At 43.8% G+C, this 21,873-nt stretch overlaps 1 protein-coding gene and 1 long non-coding RNA gene across 10 annotated transcripts in view; one reads left to right on the forward strand and one right to left on the reverse strand.

Moving 5' to 3' along the window:
* Window positions 1-18,702, forward strand: part of SNAP47 (synaptosome associated protein 47) — a gene marked incomplete at its 5' end in the record, with an annotated part of 29,800 nt that extends 11,098 nt beyond the window's left edge. For 5 of the 9 annotated variants that reach the window (XM_083467094.1, XM_083467095.1, XM_083467093.1 and 2 more), the window contains 4 exons: window positions 148-664; window positions 4,179-4,663; window positions 10,719-10,855; window positions 13,591-18,702. In XM_083467094.1, the coding sequence (XP_083323220.1) occupies window positions 168-664; window positions 4,179-4,663; window positions 10,719-10,855; window positions 13,591-13,737 (1,266 nt within the window). In that variant the 3' untranslated portion in view covers window positions 13,738-18,702. Of the gene's footprint in view, window positions 1-117; window positions 665-4,178; window positions 4,664-10,718; window positions 10,856-13,590 lie in introns of all 9 variants that reach the window. The other 4 variants (XM_083467090.1, XM_083467089.1, XM_083467091.1 and 1 more) reach the window with 1 other exon arrangement.
* On the reverse strand, window positions 18,117-19,835 carry LOC310689617. The gene is made up of 2 exons (XR_014517562.1): window positions 19,196-19,835; window positions 18,117-18,755 (listed from the first exon to the last, which is right to left on the reverse strand). It is a non-coding gene; the product is annotated as an uncharacterized lncRNA (long non-coding RNA).
* Window positions 19,836-21,873: the final 2,038 nt, after the last annotated feature.

Below are 21,873 nucleotides of genomic sequence, written 5' to 3' on the forward strand. Positions count from 1 at the left end.
TAGGGAAGCGGGGATATAATTTCACAGCAATTTTTTTACAGTAAAACATGATAGAATGGTCAAAATGTCATTTTGTTGTGAATCGTGAATTGCATCATTTGTTTGCTCCTTGTTTAGAAATTGATTGTTCCATTTGCCTTGAGGAAGAAGACACAAGCAAAAAGGTGATGAATGAGGTCATTCGTATCCACACGTGGCCCTGCTCCTATTACATCAACTCTGAGAAACGATGGATTTCTGGCAAACTCTGCCTGACACCCATTTCGGTCAGATTTACAGCTGACAAATCTGGAGAGGTCCTGGCTGACTTCCATCTCTCTGGCATCAGTGAGATCAAGAAGGAATCTTCCAACTTCATCTTCAGTTCCCTCACTGTTTTGGAAAAGAGCACCAAGCACTGGTTCAGTTCCCTTCAGCCCAACCGAAATGTTGTTTTCAATATCCTTGAGCACTTTTGGAGGGAACAGCTGCTCTCCTCGGAGGGGGCTGCAGCCGGGGCCATTTGTCCCCAAACATCCAAGGGGCAAGAGCTGACCGGCTTGCTGGCGGGGTCCCAGAAACGGCTAGAAGACACTGCAAAGGTGCTTGAGCACCAGGGGGAACAGTTTGATAACATCATGAAAGGGCTGGACAAGATTGAATCAGAGATGGATGTAGCAGACAGGTATGGTAACACACAACTGACATCGGAATGATTCTTTTACTTGCACACTCAGGTCCTTTGCCTTCCTTTTGTGAGGAAACAAACCAGAAAGTCTTCAATTAGCCATAGTTCTCTGTTTGTCCAAAACAGGAAACGGTGGTTAACAGCTTCAGAAGAAGTCAGAATAGTAAACCATGGCTTGAATGTGACTGAATATCCTGGCTTGTTCCAAAGCTGATAACCACAATTTCTTTATTTTAACAAAGTAGGAAACTATGGTTTATTAGAGACTTCCTTATTAAATCATGGCTCATGTGAATGGGTTTTGTGCACAGGCAAAGTTTAATTCGTATCTCTGTTAGGTTAAGATATGGTAGTCTGTACTATCCCTTTGTGTGATCCAGCAGGCCCACAGTTAAACGTTTTAAAAAATAAAAAAGACAAATTCCTGGTTTGGTTGGTTGCAAAGTTTTGGAAAATATAGCTGAATATGTACATAACCAGACAAGAGAGAGCCAACTTATCAGCTTGGCCCGTGATGAAAGAACTATTTTAGGCTCACTTTTTTAGATCTTATACAAACACTTTGAATTTTTTTGCTTTTGTTTCTCATTGTGTCCCCCCCCCCCCCATTAGTTGATGGCTGTATCATATTACAAACTATTTTTAAAATACCTCTTGGTTTCAAAAGCAATTTGCCACATGGCGTAGGTAAGGTATTATTGGAGAAACAAGCCCACAGCTCCATTGTGCCTGTGGAACTAGGCATTCTGTTTTTAATTTAAAGGAATAAAATCTTAACAGTGGAGAAAGAAGTTACTTGCCCAAGTCCATTTCAGGAGTCGGTGGCTGGGTTGGCAGATGAACCAAAGGACTGGCCAGATTCAAAATGCTTTCACTGGATGATGTTAGCTCCCAGAGGAAGGATAGGTATTTGTAACAGGCCAGAGTCTCACCTGGATGATGTCGTGCAAAGGGGCCAATCGGAAAATAGTGTGTGTGTTACCTCAGTGAAGTGGAAGCTGAGTAACCTTTCAGGAGTAATTCCACAATCATACCACAAGGGGCCATTCTGAGTCTGTTGCCAGACTGGGAGGACGCAAGGAAAGGTTTTCTGAGTCCGAGAAACTAATACTTGCAGACATATCTATAACAAAAGCAGAATTTTGTTGATGCATTTCTTTGGTAGTAGTTTGAGAACTATTTTGTTAGACACAGTAGATCTACCCACTGAATTGACTTCCTACCTTTCTGGATTTTTTTAAAAAAGTTCTCCCCCTGGTGAGATATTTAATTGGCTTTTGAAATCGGAAACAACTGGCATTTTCCGTCAAGTGGAAGCTGAATATGTTTTACAGTGATTGCACCTTTATTTCCTTGTGTTCTTGAGCAATCTCCAAACTCCAAATTAATTAATTTAATTTTGATTTGAGGTTAACTGTGGTTCTACAGGTTTAATTTGGATTATTCAAGATTAAAGAAATACTCGGTTTCAACCTTCTTGGCTAGCTTCCTTCTTCAGAATTGCTGCCTGACTCACCAGTTTCCAAACAGGAACATTTGCTAGAATATGATGTAACTTGGGCTTTTGACAAATAATTCTTAGCTGTGGTTCACCATGTGTAAAATGAGAATAACAAGAACATTCAAGGGTTGTTGTGAATAGACCCTCCCATCCCCAGTTGGCTGAGTACCTGTGATGTCATGGAGCATTCATAAACATTCCAACTTCTCACAGTAAAGGTATTCCCAAGAGGCATTTGTCATAAAAGTTAGCTTGGGAGAAAACTTGTCCCGAGGCCTAAGGACAACAGTTGCTGTTTGGCAGGGAGAGAGGTAGGGAAACAGAGCTGAAGAACTGGGTAGGAAGAAGGCCCAGAACAAGGAGAGTTGAGGGAAAGACGAAAGGAAGGGTGAGAGATTAGATGTGGGAAAAGGGAAAACCTCACAAAGAATCCTGGGAAACCATACAGAACTCAGATACGAATGTTAAAGCAACTCAGAAAATTAGGTGTTGTTACTGCTTGGTGTTGCTCGCCTCTCCAAGTCAGAGGAGGATATCTTCACTTGCTCACAGAGCTGTTCGACTTTACCAGTCATCCTTGAAAGCTTCAAAACCTCCCAAGAAATGTTATAATACAATGGTACCTTGCTTCTCAAACTTAATCCATTTTGGGAGTCTGTTGGACCCCTAAACTGTTCAAAAACCAAGGCACGGCTTCCAATTAGCTGCAGGAGCTTCCTGCACTCAATTGGAAGCCGCAGAAGCTGTGTCAGACATTCGGCTTCTGAAAAACCTTCTCAAACCGTAACACTTCTGGGTTTGCGGCGTTCAGGAGCTGATTTGTTCGGGAGCCAAGCCGTTCGAATACCAAGGTACCACTGTAAGAAATATATAAAAACTTAATCTGGCTAATGACTAGACACTCAAAGCTAACTAAAAACAAACTGCAGTCTTCAGAGCTCAAAGGAGATGCAGCCTTCTCATGGCCATATTGCATTCCCCCACCCCCACTATACAGAACAGGCAGGCAAAAATGTTTGGTGCTCTTTGATTTAGGCAGGGCATTAGAGGGGGAAGAACTGAATTTCACATACTGATCTTTGATTTCAGGCCTGCAATATACATAATGATTAACAACCTCATAGGGGAAATGGCGTACTAGACTGGTCTTGAATATTCCAGTAATGTCGGAACAAATGCTTACCAAAATAAATGGTAAGGATAGATTCCAAAACCAAGGCAGTATTTTGTATGACTGGGTTTACAGTGCCAAACCAAGTGAGATTCTCTTGAGTTGTGCAGCTAGGAATGCATAGTTACACATGCAGCCTCTTAATGTAATGTTTGCAGCCCTAAGCACAACCTGTCTCCAGTTTGATTTTCAATGCCAGAGCTTTTTCCAAGCGACTGTTTGCAGTCTCAGTCAGTGGTAGATGTAGACTTAGTAGCCTGCAAGCACAGGTGTATACACAAGTATTGCTCTCTCTTCACTACGTGCTTGAATTTGCTGTGCCTGCTCTTTGTGATGGAAGTATGTTTTAAGGATAGGTGCTTGGAAGAATAAGGTTTTGTTTTAAGAACCAATGCTGGACTTCATAGAGATTTGGCTCCTAGTTCATCAGTGAAGCTTGTTAGATTGGGGGACGGGGCGACCTTGAGCAAGTTCCTCTCTCAGCTTACTTTATCTTACAGATCCTCCACCAAAAGATGTGATGATGGATGGCAGCTTAAATGTCTTTAAAAATGGAATGGAAATACTAATGGAAGGAGGGGTTCTCAGCAACTATTAGCTCTATGATAGAAGTGCTGTGGACAAAAAAAGCGGGTGGCCATCACCTTCGTGCCCTGCATGTGGGGTATTCTAGGAGAATCTTGCAGGTTGCTGTTGGACCTAGAGTAGCTGGACCTTAGTCAGATCCAGCTAGGCAGTTTCTGTTTCTTTTGCTGAAACTACACTTTTTCAAGGAAAAGTGTGTGAGATGCCAATATAGCTTTCTGTTTCTGATCATGCTGTATGTTTCTTCCTGTTAGGCTATTGTCAGAACTGGAATCTCCCGCTTGGTGGCCATTTGGTAGCAAACTGTTGAAGGGGCCATTAAACATAAAGCCAAAGGAAATCCCTGCCGTTTCTGATTCTGGAAGCAAGGATGGAGTAATATTGCGAATCCCAGTTATTATCACTGAAAGGACAGATTCCAACGTCAAGCCAGGCAAACTCGCCCTCCTGGCTTCTGGCCTGGAGATCAGCGATTCCAACTCTCAGCTCCTTCACTGGTTTGACAAGAAGGATGTAGACGATGTCAAAGTTCATACACCATATGAAATAAGCGTCCGCCAGAGGTTCATTGGGAAACCAGACATCAGCTATCGGCTGCTGTCAGCAAAGATGCCGGAAGCCATCCCCATCTTAGAGATGCAGTTCAGCAAGAAAATACAGTTCATGGAAGATGCTTTGGCATTTGCTGGGGCAAGGAAGACTCATCAGGAAGATGTTGGCGCTTCCATTTGGCAAGCAGGTAAAGGGCAGAAAGAAGATGATCACTAATCCTGCATATTAATCAACAGAACTAACCATCTGTTAAATAAATTTAGTGCATTTATTGAGAACACGTATTAGCAATAATAATACATGGCATTTTAAGAGGATTTTAAGAGTATTCAGAGCACCTCAAATACATCATCTCAGTAATTCTTACAACAATGCATTAAGGCAGGTTTGCATTAATATCAGCAATTGCTGATGAGTTTGTGGCTGCAGTAGAATTTGGACTAGGAATTTGCTGATTGTTAGATCTCAAATGTTTTGTCCTCCTTAGCCCATGCAAATAATATTCTTCTGGTAGTTCTGCAGTACAGTTTTAGATGCAAGAGAGGACCACTGGGACATTACTGAAATAATCTTGGAGGAATCTCACTGAATGAATGTCCTCCTTTCATAGTTTGCTTAAACTGGAGATTGCTAAGCCTTACAGATATCCTTACATATAGACCCATTTTAACTGCTACCTCCAAACATGGGTGATGTAAGCCCATTCCACAGCACACACAAGACCAGATGGAATCTACATCTCCAGCCTTCTATTACCATAATGCAACACATCTTTCTGTGAAATTCCAGTGTGTTCTTTTTGTCATTTCCATCATTTCCTGTCTTAATTATTCTATGGAAATTCCAAATTTTGGAACTGTGAGTAGGCTGTTTTGAACAATTAAGCACAGCATTTGGGTTATATTACAGAAGACCCTGTGCATCTTAGTCTTTGGTTGTGTGTTTCTTCCTTAAGCAGTTGGGATGAATCTGGTTTTGCAAACACTTTGTTTTAAGAGAATTTTCCAGCACTCAAAAACATACAATGCAATCACAAGCCAATCTGTTAAGAAGCTGTGCTCTGTTGTGCCCCATGCTAAAATTAGATTTCAGCAGGGATTAAAACGTTCTCTTGTTGACCAGTCGCTGAGGTCCAGTGCTTGGAAAAGCTTATTAATTTTAAAGGAAATAACTCCCAGGCACCTGGCGGTAAAATGTCAGCGTTAACAACTCAGAGGAAAAACAACCTGCTGGTTTTTTAAGCACTGAGCTACATCCTGGCAAATTGGTGTTTAGTTCCTGATGTGACAACTGCTGTTACATAAAGAACTTCTTTTGTGGTCCGGATCTTAACTCTCTCCTCTTTCCTACTTCTATATTTCAGTAAGTTTTATTTTTTATTTTTTACACACCAACCAAAAAGTGTTTTTACTGTTAAGTAGGAAACATCAATAACAGAAAGCAAGAGGTGGTGGAAATTTTGACTTTTTGCAATTCCCCCAAAAGCTACTCCAGTCATCTTGCTTGTTCTTTCATTCTCTATATTATTTTGCCATTGACGTTGCACTGCCACTAGATGGTAGTCTACCACCACACCTTACCCGCCAGTGTTTTCTCTTCTCCATCTCTTTTTACATAAACAAAAAATTAATTTTCCTAAAGTGGTAGGTCAGGGAGGAAGCAAGTAGATCTGTCTTTTTTATTCACAGATCAAGGCAACCCAGAGACTTATTGTAGAGTCCCTGTATGAAGTGACACATGGGCATACTATTGCTGCTTTGTAACTAGCTATTGTCTGTTGAATGGTGGGCTGAGATCAAACTGTGAATAGCATGAATTGTGTGCACTTGCCTCTTAGTTGAACATAAAATCTGAAAGAGCACTTCGTTTTACCAAAGTGACTTGTTCAGCTGTCAGAATCTAGAGGCCCACAATTTTAGGTGCAAAATGCTATCATTCAATCTTCTCTGGCATTTTAAACCAGTAATCTTAAACCTCTGGAAGCTGAGGTCCTTCTTTTTGCCCTAACCTGCAACACAGGTTGTCGTTATTACTATTATTAATAGTTAGAGCCATGTATGTCTATCCTTCGACTGTCTAATATAAAAAAGTCATTGATGGTTCTGCTTCAAGTCCACTCTTCCTCGGGCCAATGGCACAACCTGTTTGTTGCAACCTGCTTTAAACTGCAGTGAGCAAAATCATCAAGGAAATATCGCAAAAGTATTTTCGGCTTTTTAAAAAGCCTTGTGTCTGGGAATATCCCAGGGCATTTGAGCCATAGGTTTCTTGTTGGAAGTGGCAGACACTTTCATGGAACAGTTCCCAGAAAGGAGAATTGCCCCTGAGCTGAAATGCATTGGCATTGTCAAAACTTGATTTGATGAGGATGCTTGGGTGCTACGGTTCATTGTCTTGCTTCCTCCCTTCCAGAATCCAGGTGTCTGCTTGCTTTTGCAGCCCGGGGGGGGGGGGGACGAGACGCTGGAGTCTGGGCTTATACCAAAGTCAGCTTATTGATCCAGCTAGCTCAGACGCCAGTCTTTCCCAGCTCTTCCTGAAGATGCTGTAGGTTGAAGCGGGGACCTTTTTATGCAAACATGTGTTCTGTGGCCCTTCTCCCTGTTGCCACAGTGTAAGCACAAATTAGATTTTGCCAGAGATACCAATAGGACAATATGCGTACACAAACACCAAACTAGAGAGAATGACTTGCCAAATGCCACCCAGTGAGCTTCATGACCAAGGATGAGTTGACCTTGACTCTTGGAGACTCAAACCCCTCCTTCCCACTGCACCACACTGTGGCTTCCTGGGACATCAGGTCAGCCTTTATTCCAAGGTAGAATTTGCTAGAACTGAATAATTATTGAGAGACACTAACCTAGAGGCTCTGGAGGAAGGTGTGCCCCATATTGCTCAGGGTAGTTAATTTTGCTGCGCATGCCTTGTATTGTGAGGACACTTTTCGTATGAAGGCACCGTGTATTGAATCAGGCTGCCAGTTCATTCAGCTGATGGTTGTCTGCTCCTGCTACCTGCAGTGCCTCCCATAGTCCTGCCCAGAGGTTCTTCCCAGCCCTGCTCCCTGAGATTTCTGGAGATGTTGGGAAATGAACCTGAGCCTCCCCTTGTTGCTCTCATGTTTGTGAAAATAAATCAAAACTATTGATGATAGGTGCAGAGCGTGAGGAAATGAGGCAAGTGGAAGGAATTAAAAACCATTGTATTGTTATAATTCTGATAGAATTTAGCCTCAAATAAAAGTTTTGAGGCTCTTTGGGATTCTGAACATTTGAGGCTACCAATCATTTGTCAGATACAGCATCTTCCTTAACTTGGTGCTTCTGTACACACTGGGAAAAGTATATACATATTGTCTACTTTATGTACACATGGCAGGGAGCCACAGCACTTCCTCTTCCCTGGAAAATGTACATTGTCAGAAACAAGTTTGCAGCATGTGCACATTGCAAGTTCACATGTACATCTCAAATGTTTGTGTATCCTTTTTTTTTAAAAAAAAGGTGTGAAATGCCTACCAACGGTATTGGCAAGTTTACATATATTGTGTTATCTTCTTACTCCTCAACCTTGTAGGAGCCACATTGATCAAAATTTGAGTATATGTCCTCTTCCAACTTGGGTCCACTGTCTGCCTTAGAAAAAACTTTCCACCTCTTATTAGGAAGGTATAACAAATTTGATGGAATGAATTAATTTTATGCGGAGAGGAGTGACTTTGATGGATCTGTGTTGAGTCTCAGCTCAGCAACTCAGAATGTGAGATCACCATCTACCCTAACTTAACCAGAGCTCTAGCAGAATTCACAGTTGTCCGAGTATGGTGCTGCCCTGCACTTGCCATATTTCTCCACACTTGAGTCATTGTCTGTGTGCCTGCTTCCCATCCTGAACTTATTCTTATAAAGCAGTGTATACCAAGCAGCTAAAGTTTTAGTAGAGGCACCTGAAAGGGGAAGTTGCAGAACATCCCTAGCACACACAGAAACAAGTTTCAGCCAGTGTGTTACTGTGGAAATTACAGTGTTACACCTGTACCAGGAGTTTGATTCACTGGGCACAAGCTGATGATTTCAGACAAAGTTTAAATTTATACCGGTATGAATGGTTCTCTTGTAGCAGATCTGCCTGGGTCCCAGCTCAGGAGCTAATGCTGCGATAACCAAATAATTCCAGGGGATTAAGAGTTTGCAGTAATTACTCCTGTGGGGATTTAGAAGCTTTTATTTTTAGCTGTAGCTTTTGTGTCTGCCTTTTACATTAAGTAACACAATCCAGAGCAGTGGAGCAGGCTCTGTCACAGGGCCAGACGTTTTGGCATGGGTCCTTCGAAACCAAGAGCGAGCTTCAGCTTCCGACGCACTTTCTGGCCCGTTGCCCCACAGCTGTCGGGGTGGTGGAGGATGCTATATGGCAGTGGCAGCTTCCTCTAAAATGTGTTGTCCTCCTCCCTTCCAGCAAGGACCACAGGTTGGGGGGGGGTACTCAGAGCATTTCAAGAATGAGATACTCCTGGTGCTAAGCACCTGCAACTATCTGTGTTGCAAATAATGCCCTTTAATTGCCACATTTAGCTGGTATCAGATGCCATGATAGGAGCCAGAGCTTTAAATAAACCACAGGTGGCTTGCTGTTTCAGGAGTCGCCACCTGCGTGCTACCATGTGGATTCACTCCGGGAGCCCCAATATCATCCGGCTTACATTTTTGTTCTGAGGTTGCCTAGCTGACTGCCTTTGCAAGTGGTTTTCAGAGGACCTGCACCCTGCTGGTTAATCAGTATTGAGGGAGAGGAGTGAAAGGGCATCAGCACTGACGTTAAGAGAAAAGTTAATGCAGCTTTCCAAATAATAGAGCGAGGGAAATTCAGAGTTGCAATAGGCTGTGGACAACTTGGGCCTCCTTTACCAAACCCCAAGAGGAGGAGTAGGCTTGGGCATGAGAGGGGAGGGGGCTGTTCTGTGGGATTTGCGCCAGGATGGAAGTTGCGCCCCCCCTTTCCTGTTTCCCTTTCTCCAGAAATGGGAGCGCCCATGTCCCCTACAGGATATCATACTCTGGGCTTGTTCATGTACTCCAATCCTATCCACCTATGGCAAAGGCTTATAGCATGTGGACATTAGCTTGGAAGTTATAAGTGAGCACTGTGGTGTCGTCCACATGCATTGCTTATGCATGTTGCCCATTAAACCTTCATCTAGTTATTCAGATCCATCCCTGCTAGTTGTTCACCCCTGGCCTCTTCCCACCAGCCCAGTCACAACCCACTTCTCAGAATGCAAGCCACACAGTGAGCTTGCCTAATATGCCCAACAAGTGGTAAATCAGAAGGTGACCTCTGCCTTTGCAGGAAGCCTTGTGGATTTTCCTTTAGTGCATGCTGCCCTACAGGAAAGCCCATGAATAAGTTTTTCCTAAGCAAGCAATTGCAGGCCGTTACCACATCAGGATATGAAAACTATATTTCTGCAGCAGACGGAAGGTCTCTCATCCAGTATTCCCTTTTCAACAGTGGTGAACTCTGAAGCCTTATGGGAAGCTCTTGCATGGAGGGAGTAACCCCCATGCTTAGCAAGTCTTGATTCCTCCCCACCCTCGCTGCACCAAGTTCCATCTGCTACATGAAGTCTTGTTTGCAGTTAATAGCATGTTTTATCCTGCAGGTGTCACTGTGTTGCTATCTTCCCCCATCACCACCTCTTTAAGCAAGAATACGCTGGTTGAAAGGCGCACAGCCCTTTGCAGAACTGCCTGTAGAACTGCCTGTTCTTTAGCACACAAATGTGTTAATGTAATCCCCGTGTCAAGATCTCCCACTCCGAGGAACAGCTGACTTTGACATCATGGTTCTGAGAATTTTGCTGCCACAACGGCATCAGCTGGTGACATGGAGCCTGGGCAAGGAGGTGTCCATCAAAACCCCCCCAGGGTGAAAAGTCCTTCACATTATGGAGGGGGTGTGGGGTATGGGCATAGCTGTCAACTTTCCCCTTTTCTTGCGAGGAATCCTATTCAGAATAAGGGAATTTCCCTTTAAAAAAAGGAAATATTGACAGCTATGGGTATGGGCTCAATATAGGGTTGCTGCTTTGGGTAGCCTACATTTATATCAATGTACAGTTGTGTCCATGGCATGTGAAATGGTTACCCTAATGAATAGAAAGCTTTGGATTTTTCCAAATAAAATATATCAAGCACTGTTGTTTTTCTGGATTCCAACCTGCCGTCTTCTTCTTGCAGCAACAGGACTGATAGGAAACATAGTGCAATCTGGACCGGCACCCTCCTCCTCGCGAGGAGCAGAAGGAAGCCAGCAGGCTCAGATACAGAAGCAAGAGCAGGTGGTTTCAGAGTCTGAAACTCAGGAACTCAAACAGGTACGTCAGCATCAGTTCAGTCTGATAGCAAGGTGGGCAGCCCAGCTTCTTGGTCTGCAGCATACTTATTATTCTCCCATTTTTCAACTAGGGACTCCCTCCTTTCTTGCTGCGTGGTTTGTGGAGCATGGAGTAAATGTCTAGAAGGGAGATGGTTAATTTGTTTGTATTGCCCTGCCAGGGTCTGGCTAGTTCTAACATAGGAGCAGGAGGGAAGGAAAGTGTAAATACTTGCTTATTTCAAATCAGAATTACTCAGCATAAAAATGCATACCAAAATGGAATGCAAGCTCTATTAAAAAACAACAACCATAGTTCATTCAAACTAATGTGGCCTCCAGCTCGCAGCTACCACATACACTGCCTCTGCCTCTTATCTGCCTGACATTCCTGCTTCTTGACCTCCTGGCTCATAATTGCCCAGCCTCCTGTACTCTGGTTACACATTCCCTCCCTTCCTGCCAACAAAACAAAGCCTCCCTCTCCTTAGAACCCATGTGAAGGGTTTCTTTCCCCCCACAGCCTCAAGGAAGAATTCTGGCACAAAGCAAGCAGAATCCCCTGTGAGGTAGGATGTTCAGCTTGAGGAAATTTGTTGCTTCTTCACGTGCTGGTCCTATATTCCAGCTATATTCAGCAAGAGCAGAAATGGTGGTAGTACTTTGAGTCAGTGCCACATACTTGGTTGACCGATCTACCCTAATCTTACAATAATTAAGTGCAATTTTGGCTCAGGCTCATGAGATACAGGAGAAGGATTGGGGTTTGTTGAAAGAATGCAAGTTTCCAGAGAAATGTGGCTATCTAGGGCTTGACTAAGACTTTCCCGGGCTCATGAGAAGAGCCTACTGGATCAGGCCAATGGCCCATCTATTCCAGCATCCTGTTTTTACGATGGCCAACTAGATGCCAATGGAGAAATGATGTCAGAGAAAACGTTAGCCTTCCACTCCATTTCTAAACCCCTTTTATGCAAGCTGAGTTGCACCCAAACTTCCAACAGTGGGCTCTAGCTGCCTTAGCAGAGAAGTCCTATAATCTTTATAGAGAATGTTACCTTGGTCTGTCATTGGAGGAAGGGCCAATGAACAGGTGTGAGTAGCTGAGAGAGGGCACATCTCCATTTCCATCCAGTTAGAGGTGGATCACTGCAAATTAGCAACTCAAAACCCATTAGGTGTCTTCCTGCTGAGAGTTTTTCCTTTACCAGAGGCAATGAAATTCCGAGAAATGAGGGAATGGGATGCACAGGACATATGATGAGTGTTGATAGGTACTGTCCTCTCCTGCTAGAATGTAGAAACTCATTCTGGTGCCCATGTGTGCAGCTGTTGATAGAGCAATTGACATGTTGACAACCCAGACCATACCATGGTTTACTCCATGACCGTATAGATGGATACTGAGAGAGTGGGAATGAATTGCGTTTGGACAAGTGCAAAAAGTGTTGTGGTAAGAAATAGGTGTATGCAGTTCATTGCCACGGAGAAGGAAGCTCCTCAGCAGTGTTTTCCCTGAAAGGCTTTTTAATTGGATCATGCTGTTTGGGGACTAAATGGGGACACTTGTTGAATGTCTATAATTAGCTGGTTTGCATAACAGAGTTTCCTTGGTTAATGACGGATTATCAGATTTTGGGGAGCTGATTACCCAATACATGCTATCATGTTGTACAGTAAAATGAAGTTTTCAGTTTTGATTTGTAATCCCTCTGTCCAAATTAGGGTTTGATTTTTTTAAAAAGGGCATTGAATCTTTTAGGAAACCGGTTGAGCCCAGGCTTCAATGACCAGACATCTTGTCATCATTTTACTCCACCAAAATAGCCATCTCTTTCTCTCTCCCCCAACTTGGCCCAACCTCAGAGTCAAACCTCATTCTCACGCGAAGCAGCCCTAGCTGCAAAGCTGCTGAAAGAGGAGGATTTAATCCAGCTGTTGTCAGCTGCTGGAAAAAAGAATGGATTTTTATTTTACTCCCTTTTTATTTTACTGATGCTGCCTATGCCTCAGTTGGTCATTACATTGCAGATGGAAAAGTTATTAAGGCAGAACAAATAGAACTGATGTTTTATCTACTGAGGTGGAAATCATAGGCACACTTAACTGGAAGCAAACCTCACTGTACACAGTTGCAGTTACTTTGGAGTAAGCATACATAGGAAATTCACTTATAATAATTTTTAATACTGTCTGTTCAGGTTGAAATGTTTGTTAACGATGCCTGGGTACAAGCAACAATAAAATCGTGTGTGTGTTTATGTGAGAGAGTCCCTGCATACCTGCACACATGTTCAAAAACGAGCCATTTTTTCTGGAAAGCAATGTTGTGAAGATCAGTGCCTATCACAAATAATTGAAATTGAGCACCATATCTTGTATGTGTCATACATTGAAATAATAGGGGTTTGGGACTAGAAGACCCTCGTCTTGTCAGTCTTCTGATATTGATCCTTCATCGACAGAATTTCCCTATCTATGTTGCCTCATCCAGCACAAAAAAATTAATCAGCAGTCCCTCCATACTGGAAGATAGCCCTCTTATCAATTAATCAGAGGAATACATTATTTGGGATTTTAGATAAGTTCTAGGTCTCTTCCAAGAGTGTATTTTTTTTATTCTCCTCACCCCGCAGTAAAGAATCTGAAATATTTTAAAGGGTGTTGTGCTAATTGCTGGCAAAGCTTTTAACCAAGTGTTGCTGATAAATTGATCTTGGTGTCTTTTCTGAACAGATTCTCCGGAAACTCAAGAGCCTGGCATTGGAAACGGAGACAGAACTGGAAAGGCAGGACGAAGCCCTTGATGGCATCACTTCTTCTGTGGATCGAGCCACCATGAATATTGACAAACAAAACCGCAGAATGAAGAAACTGACGTAGCGCCCCCGAGAAGCTGGTTGCAGAAATTGCTGCTTGGAGCTCAAGCCATAAGATCTCCAATGTCTGTGTTAGCTGACTGAATTCCCGAGAGGGCTTAGGACTGGAAGAAACAAATGCTGAGCAGTGGAGGTGATTTTGATAAGCCCCTTCTAAATTGCAGTGAAGTTCTGCTAAAGTATGAGGAGCTTAATCTCTACTGCTGGAATGGGGCAGTATCCTGATTTGTGGCAGATACTTCCTTGCATGCTCATTGACTTTTTGAAAGAAAACTGCACTGTGATTCAAGGGAATGAATAGAATACAGCAGTGTGTTGGGGAGGCTCCTGAAGTCCACTCATGGTAATGTAGGCAAAGCATGATTTGCAAATGACGCATTTTATGACTAACAATAATTGAAAATTTAGAATAGCACTTTTAGTTGCTGTGTTTATTCAGCCATAAGGGAACTGACTTGTATTGGCAGCATGTGATCGGTGAATCACTATACCTGCTGGATTGGGGCCAATATTTATTTATTTATTTATTTATTTATCTATCTATCTCACATTTTTATCCTGCCTTTCCTTCAAGGCAGCATATATGCTCTCTTTCTCCCTGTTTCATCCTCACAACAGCCCTGCTAGGTAGGTTAGATTGAAAGGCAGTGACTGGCCCAAGGTCACCTCCTGTCTGACTGCGGATTCGAACCCTGGTCTCCTGGGTCATACTCCAGCACTCTTAACCACTACACTGCACTGGTGTATCCATATTTTCCAGTTTTCTGTTTCCACCAGCAGTGAGTGACCCAGATGCAGCAGCTCTTCCTTTTCTGTTACCAACAACTTTGCATTTTTTGAGATATACTACTGCTTCTGAACGTGGAGGTGCCATTGGACTATTGTGGCTAATAACCGGACTCAAAATGCATCAGTTTGCCTAATCTCTTTTTCAGGCCATCTAAACTAGTGGCAATCACCTATTGACTTAATTGGAATCACTGTCAGTTCGTGCCAGTGATCTGGAAGTGAAATCCTCTCCTATTTCTACTGTCTTTTCTAAACAGATACTTAAGAGGAAAAGCGTGAGGCGCCCCTCTTTGAAAAGCCAGTTTTAGATGCCTGTGATACACTGTACATATTTAATATCATTGAAAAAAGAAACAGCTGCAATGTTTGAACTTCATTGTTCCTATGGCTATACAGTCTATTTAGCTGAATATGATTGATTTATTACCAAGAATTACTTCATAAAACAAGTTTTAGATGTGATGTAATAGTTTATAGGAAGAATCCAATCCTCCTTACCTTGGGTTTCTCTGGTGTTGAACACAGTAGTTCAGTGCCATTCTAAATTTACCTCGGCATAACCATGTGTCTTATGTCAAAGCTAGTTCTAAAAGTTGAATTTGCCGATTTATCGTTATTCGCTCTGGACTTACTGAACTCTGTGAGAAATTTGGGATCCAGAAGTAACATTTGTGAATTAAGTGTCAGATTAAGTGTTTTCTCCGGCACCTGAATTTGAATTCGGGGGCAGTTTTTGCAAAATTGAAAAAAAAGCAGTTTTTGCATTTCAGCCAGAAGACCCATTAGGTTCTCTAAACGTCTACAGACAAAAATGTGTTTTAGCTGTACTTTAATATTACTCACATGTATATTGCCTGCTAATTGCACTTTTAGAGCAAATTAGTTTGAAGAAAAAGTAATGCTGTGCCAAATTTACGTGAGGTTCCTTTTCCAGTGCATGGGGTGGGGGTGGGGAGTGAGTGGAATCTTTGAAAAATCCTATCCACTATTCCGAATATTTTGAACTTCTCTTTTTTTGCAGGTGTTGTTAGCCTGCTTCAACACACACACACTTTAAAAAACCAAGCAACCACACCAGAATTAAAGAATTTTAGAGCTGGAATGGGCTACAGGGTCATCTAGGCAGCCCACCGCTTGCAGGAATATTATGCCTAACAAGGGGCTCAAACTCACGACTCTGAAACAGGTGATACCTCCATTGGAAGGGATTGAGCTAGATGACCCTCAGGGTCCCTTCCAACTCTACATTTCTATGATATTGCGGATCATGAGGGACTACACAGCCAATCAGGGATCACATATTGGACACATGACTAGTTTGCTGGGCTGATGCTCCCTGTCTTGCTCTTGTTTGTTTAGTCATTTAGTCCTGTCCGACTCTTCGTGACCCCATGGACCAGAGCACGCCAGGCACTCCTGTCTTCCACTGCCTCCCGCAGTTTGGTCAAACTCATTTTAGTAGCTTCGAGAACACTGTCCAACCATCTCGTCCTCTGTCATCCCCTTCTCCTTGTGCCCTCCATCTCTCCCAACATCAGGAGTCTTCTTTTCTCATGAGGTGGCCAAAGTCTTGGAGCCTCAGCTTCACAATCTGTTCTTCCAGTGAGCACTCGGGGCTGATTTCCTTCAGAATGGAGAGGTTTGATCTTCTTGCAGTCCATGGGACTCTCAAGAGTCTCCTCCAGCGCCATAATTCAAAAGCATCCATTCTTCGGCCATCAGCCTTCCTTATGGGTCTTGCTCTAGTTTTTATTATTTATTACGCTCTTCACCCTAAGGTCCCAGGGCAGGTTGCAGCATTAAAACACAACATTTAAAGCAACTTGCAATCATAAAAATAAGGTGGGTCCTAAAACAGTACACCTCGAGTGTGAAAAGCCAGGGTAAAGCGGTGCATCTTCAGCATTCATTGGAAGCTGTACAATGAAGGTGCCAGCCGCTGTTATGTGGGCAGGGAGTTCCACAGCTTAGGGGCCACCGCAGAGAAGGCCCTTTTCCAGGCCACCGCTCCCTGCAAGCCTTTTAAGGGTGGAGGCACTACCAAGAGGGCCCCTCTGCCGATCTCAACACCTGAGAGGTTCTGTAGGGAAGGAGAAAGTCTTCCAGGTATTTGGGGCTTTCATTCTGCAAGATTTGCAACTTAAGATGCACATCTGGTTATGATGTTGTCCATTTGTACTATATTACTTTCAGCAATGCTTCCTTCCAGATGTGGAACCCCTATCGCATTTTGCCTGGCTTGTCTGCTGTTTACTTGACTAGATTGGGATGAAGGAGAACTGGCAACAAGGACATGTTCCCTCTTCCTCACTTTTTTTTTTGCAAAGGCATGCCAAAAAAAAAAAAAAAAAGCAAGCCCCAAAGAAGTGTGAGTTTTGGGGAACAAAAGTGCTCATGGGACATCTCCAAGCCCCATTTTGGCTCAGCGGTAAAAGGCGCTTTGGCAAATTAATAACTAGCTTAGCGTAGCATGAGATTTCCCTGGCCCAGAGCCCAGCTCATTGGTTTTAGAGCATGCCATTTTGCAGACTTGGATGCTATTTTATCTGGTGATTATTTTGCAGTCATGATCTTTGTGGGACTGTGCCTTTATTCAGTAAAGGGAGGTGGATTTTTTTTCCCAATTCTTGGTGCTGTATTTCAGGCACTTACCCTGAGATGCTTTGTTTCTTCATTACACTAATTAAGCAGCAGAGCCATTAAACATGTTGGGAATGGTAAGCTGGATGCAACAGCCTTGCATTCTTTAGTGGTGGATGACTTTGAGATCTTAAGACCTCCATGATGAACCCAAATCATTGTGCCAACTTGCAAATTTTTGAACTGTTTACTGCCCATTCTGATTTCCCACTACCTTTATGATTGGTTTGTACCTTTTGTATGCCACACCTGAGGCTATTGACCTGCATCCCAAACACTTTTCTATCCATAGTAAGATGCAGGTTAGTTTATATACGGTCCAGGTGTTTTGCCAGCTTTGTATTACTGTGAGAAGAAGCTTATGTTTACAATGTTTATGTATTTAAATATTGTTTCTAGCCATCATTTGATATGACGACGAGCCATATTTTCACATGACTGAACATTCTTGTGGGGAAACCCCATTTCCCGTGATGCTTTACTTGTGGGGGCGGACAGATCGCTTCTCTATTGCTTACTGTAAAACGGACAATGGCTGCTCCCCACATTCTGCATGGATTTTAAGGGTTCGGAATTTAAAGCAGAATATTTGGGGAAAGTATCCTGAATTTCAGGGAATTAAGTGAAAATTATCAACTGATGCCTGCTTAAAGGGAAACTTAAGTTCATTTTTATCCTATGAAAAAACAACAACCCAAAACCTGTGATTAAGCAACTGTACCCAATGATTTTGTGGCATTCAGTTGAAATTGAGGCAGCTTGGTAAGGGTGCAGAATACAAACCCATAGAAAGGAATAGAAGCAGCAAAAGAGCTTAGGCTTGACCTGTCCGTGACTTAAATTGCATAAAATCAGGTTGTTATAACACACTCAAATATAGAAAGAATACCTGTACATAGCACATGCACTTTTATTAAGTTACGTTTATCTTCTGTTGTTTTTTCTAACATGGCCTTTTTTTAAAATTTACCATGAGTTGTGTTTATTTTTGCTAATTTCAATGACTGGGTTTGAATTCCTTGACTTTGCAAGGTGGGGAGTGTCATCAAACAACCTTGATCAGCATATGTTCAAAAGGATTTTCCAAGTTCAAATTGGGGTGTTCATTTGGCAGTTTGTAGCACATTTCTTGCTGCCATTAAAATGGTGGCATATCTTCGAACACCAGACTGTTTTTTCTTATGGAAAGACATGCTGGTGTTGGATAACTTTTGGTAACGCTAGCCTGCAACCCTTTTAAAGAATGGATGCTTTGAGTGTCCTGCTCAGTTGTGTGCAGGATCAGTTTTATAAACTGCTAAATGGTTTGGGAGCTCAATTTCTTGCAGGGCTTTCCCTGTCTTGTTTCCTTCATCTAATTCAGTGCTTCCCATAGTGGGCAGTACCTCCCCCTGGGGGACAGTGGGATTACCTAGAAGAGATAGAAATGATTATCAGACTTTGAAAAGCTGGTATCACTGGATCCAGTCCCTCAATGTTGTTGAATTAATTAAACTAAATAGTTTTCATTGGATTTTGAATAAAGGTGCAATTAATTGTTCCTGTTTTGTATTTCATTGTGTCGATACCTTCATTAGTGGGTCATGCAAACCACTTGTCAGGGAACTGACATCAGAGGCACGGGAGAAGGAGAGGGTCTCTGATTCTGCAGGAGAAGGTCCCAGCGCTAGGGGTAGAATCAGCTGGGAAGAAGGGGAAGAGAATGAGTGTAACACCAGGGATCCAGGAGAGCAACGGGACAGGGAGGTGCAGGGGCTCCAGGACTCTTCGTTGGAAGTTAGTGAGGAGAGCCCAAGCACCCCGCTGCCCACGCCCACCCTGCGCAGGAGACTCCCGCGCAGTGAGAGGCGGAGACGATTAGGCGTCAAACAACTCTTACGTTGGCAACGCTTTAAGAAACGCCCACAGACAGACTCTACGAGTGACTGAGGGCAGCCACGCTGAGATGGGCTGTGCAGTCCGGATGGTTTAACCAGGCAATCTAATGCTCAAACGGAGCAGGATTACGCACGAGTAACTCCCAACCACTACACCACTATTCTGAGTAATGCTTTTTATAGGGTGGGGTAGGGGAAACTGCAGATAAATTTATGGACCTCTCTCTCTGGGATGCTTTAGCTCAGATTCCTGATTTGCATGGGGTTGGACTATGTGATCCTTGGGGTCCATTCCAAATCTACAGTTCTATGATTCCATGATTTTGTGCTTGCCCAGGCAAGCAAAAGACCTCAGAGTTCCAAGACCAATTCCAACCAGACACACACTAATGAAGGGCATGAAACATACAGGTGAGGGGAATTACTAAGGAGGAGATGTGGCCTGCAGAGAGTCCTGAGAGTCAGATGGAGAGGACTGGAAGGCCGTGTTTTGCCCCTCAACCTGATATTCCCTATCACTGTCTTAGATTGCAAACCCCTTGGCCTCTGAGCAGTGTCGTGCACGTTAACGGTGCTATAAAATAATGTGCCCTGAGTGCACCTCTGACTCCTTCAGTTCACACTTGCTGAGTTGCCCGTGTCTAATCCCTTTCCTCTTCTTTACACCCCATCACACGATGCACCAGGGAGTTCATTGCACGAGTTTCTACTTGGTTCTACCCAGTGTAACGCTAAATAAACATACTGTTGGTGCAAGAATTTCTGCTTGTGCAATGGGACTTCCCTCCTGCTAGATCTGTTCTAGAAGAGCGCGCAGACCATTTTTAGGGGGTGCATGGGGGAGGAGGCGGGGAGTCCTGCAGCCCAGACGGAAATCCTTGTTCTAATAGGATGGTTACTTTGCATGAAATTGGATGCAAGCTTCTGTGTCTGCAAAAATGGACTTTAAATATGTGAGGATTTCTGGTGAGATTTCATAAATGCGGTGGAACATGAATTCCTGTGATTCTTCAGTCCCCTGCGTAGTTTGTTGTCCCTCCCTTCCAATTAGCAGAAACCTCAATCAACAATGCAGAAGTTACACAAATTTGCTGGCCTGCGACACATGGCAGGATCCCATTTTCCTGTTTTCAAACTTTTAGAACACACACAGCACTGGTGGTGTGTGTTCCTTTTTGAGGTGTGGGGCAGGGAACTTCCAAGGCCAACTTCCAGCAGGCCAGCTTTGGCAAGCGAGGCCCCTCTCCACCCTTCCATGTTCAAGGTTCCCTCACAAACTTGGGAAGCTGCTGTGTGGGCCTGTCTGGAGGAAAACAAACTCTGCTCTCAGATGGAAGATGACGGCGCTTAGTGTGGGGAGATGCCCGATGCGAAGAGCAAGGGCTGTGGCTGGCTCTCATTAGCCTGTCGAGACAGAGCCTCAATAGGAACCATCTGGACCTCTGTGGCTCTGAGATGTCCGAGGAACGCAGGCGGAGAACGATGATGTGCAGCACGTTAGAAAATGACGGGGATACCTCAGGCAGCCAGCAACATGTGGTGGGACGAGCATCAGTCTTTGATAAGATAATCTACCCCTACGTCTGTCAATGAGGTTTCTTTTTGCAACAGGACCAGCTGAAGCGCAGGCCTGGGCTTGGATCCTGACCCCTCTCATTTGTGGCATTCCCCACCTGTCCTTGTGGCTGTGAGGATCATTCCCGGTGGATTGTGGGTAAGGTTTTCCCTTCCTTCTCAAGTGTTGGGCTTGGCTGCAACGGCAGACAGTGTGGTCAAATCAGCAGAGTCACTCTTGGAGAAACCCAAAGTGCGGAGAACTGGACTGGACAATTGAGGCATCGAGTCGAGCGGCCGGGGAGAATTTATGGCCTGGAACTATGAACCTCAAAGGCGCAGTCTGCTGTGTCCTCAAAACCTCTTCCCTTCCTCTGTTGGCAGTGCAGCCCAAGGCAGGGTTTCTGCCCTTCCATATGACTTCACCGCACTCGTTCCCTGAACTTTCCTCTCTCCCATCGGCAAAGCCAGCAATATTTATAGCTCCTGTTTTTCCATTTCCCCTCTTGTTCTGAGAAGCTACCAAGGGATTTGGGAAGGGCCATAGCTCAGCGGTGGAGCATGTGTTCGGCATGCAGGAAGTCCCTGATCCGGCCTCCAAAATCTCCCATTAAAAGGATTCTTAAGTAGCAGCGCATCGAAATTTATAAAATCACGCAGTGCTCCTCCCTCACAATGCTGTCACTTGAGGCTCAGGTGGCCTCAGTGCCTTCCATCAGCTTCGGCTGGTGACCCAGCTGCACCCCTATCTGGACAGGGATAGCATAACTACTGTTGTCTATGATCCGGTAACCTCAAGGTTAGATTACTGCAATGCATTGTACATAGGGCTGCCTCTGAAGACGCTGCGGAAACTTCAGCCAGTGCAGAATTCAGGTTGCTCACCAGGGCAAAAGGGTTTGAGCATATTACACCTATCCTGGCCCAACTGCACTGGTTGCCTGTTAGTTTCTGGGCCTAATTCAAAGTGCTGGTTTTGACCTATAAAGCCCTAAACTGCTCAGGACCGCCTCTTTCCGTATGAACCTACCCGGTGAGGTCCAGAGGCTGGCAATACAAGAACAGGGCCTTTTCTGCAGTGGCTCCCCAACTGTGGAATTCTCTCCCCAGGGAGCTTCACCTGGTGCCTTCATTATACACCTTTAGGCACCAGGTGAAAAGGGTTCCTCTTCAGCCAGGCCTTGGGTTGACTGACATCCAATTCCCTTTTTAAATGGGGAGGGGGTTACTGGGCTGTTTTTTAAAATTTTTATTATGTATTTTTAATTTTTATATTATAA

The sequence above is a fragment of the Podarcis liolepis genome (assembly GCF_965112155.1).
Source record: "Podarcis liolepis genome assembly, chromosome: 12".
Lineage (NCBI taxonomy): Eukaryota > Metazoa > Chordata > Lepidosauria > Squamata > Lacertidae > Podarcis > Podarcis liolepis.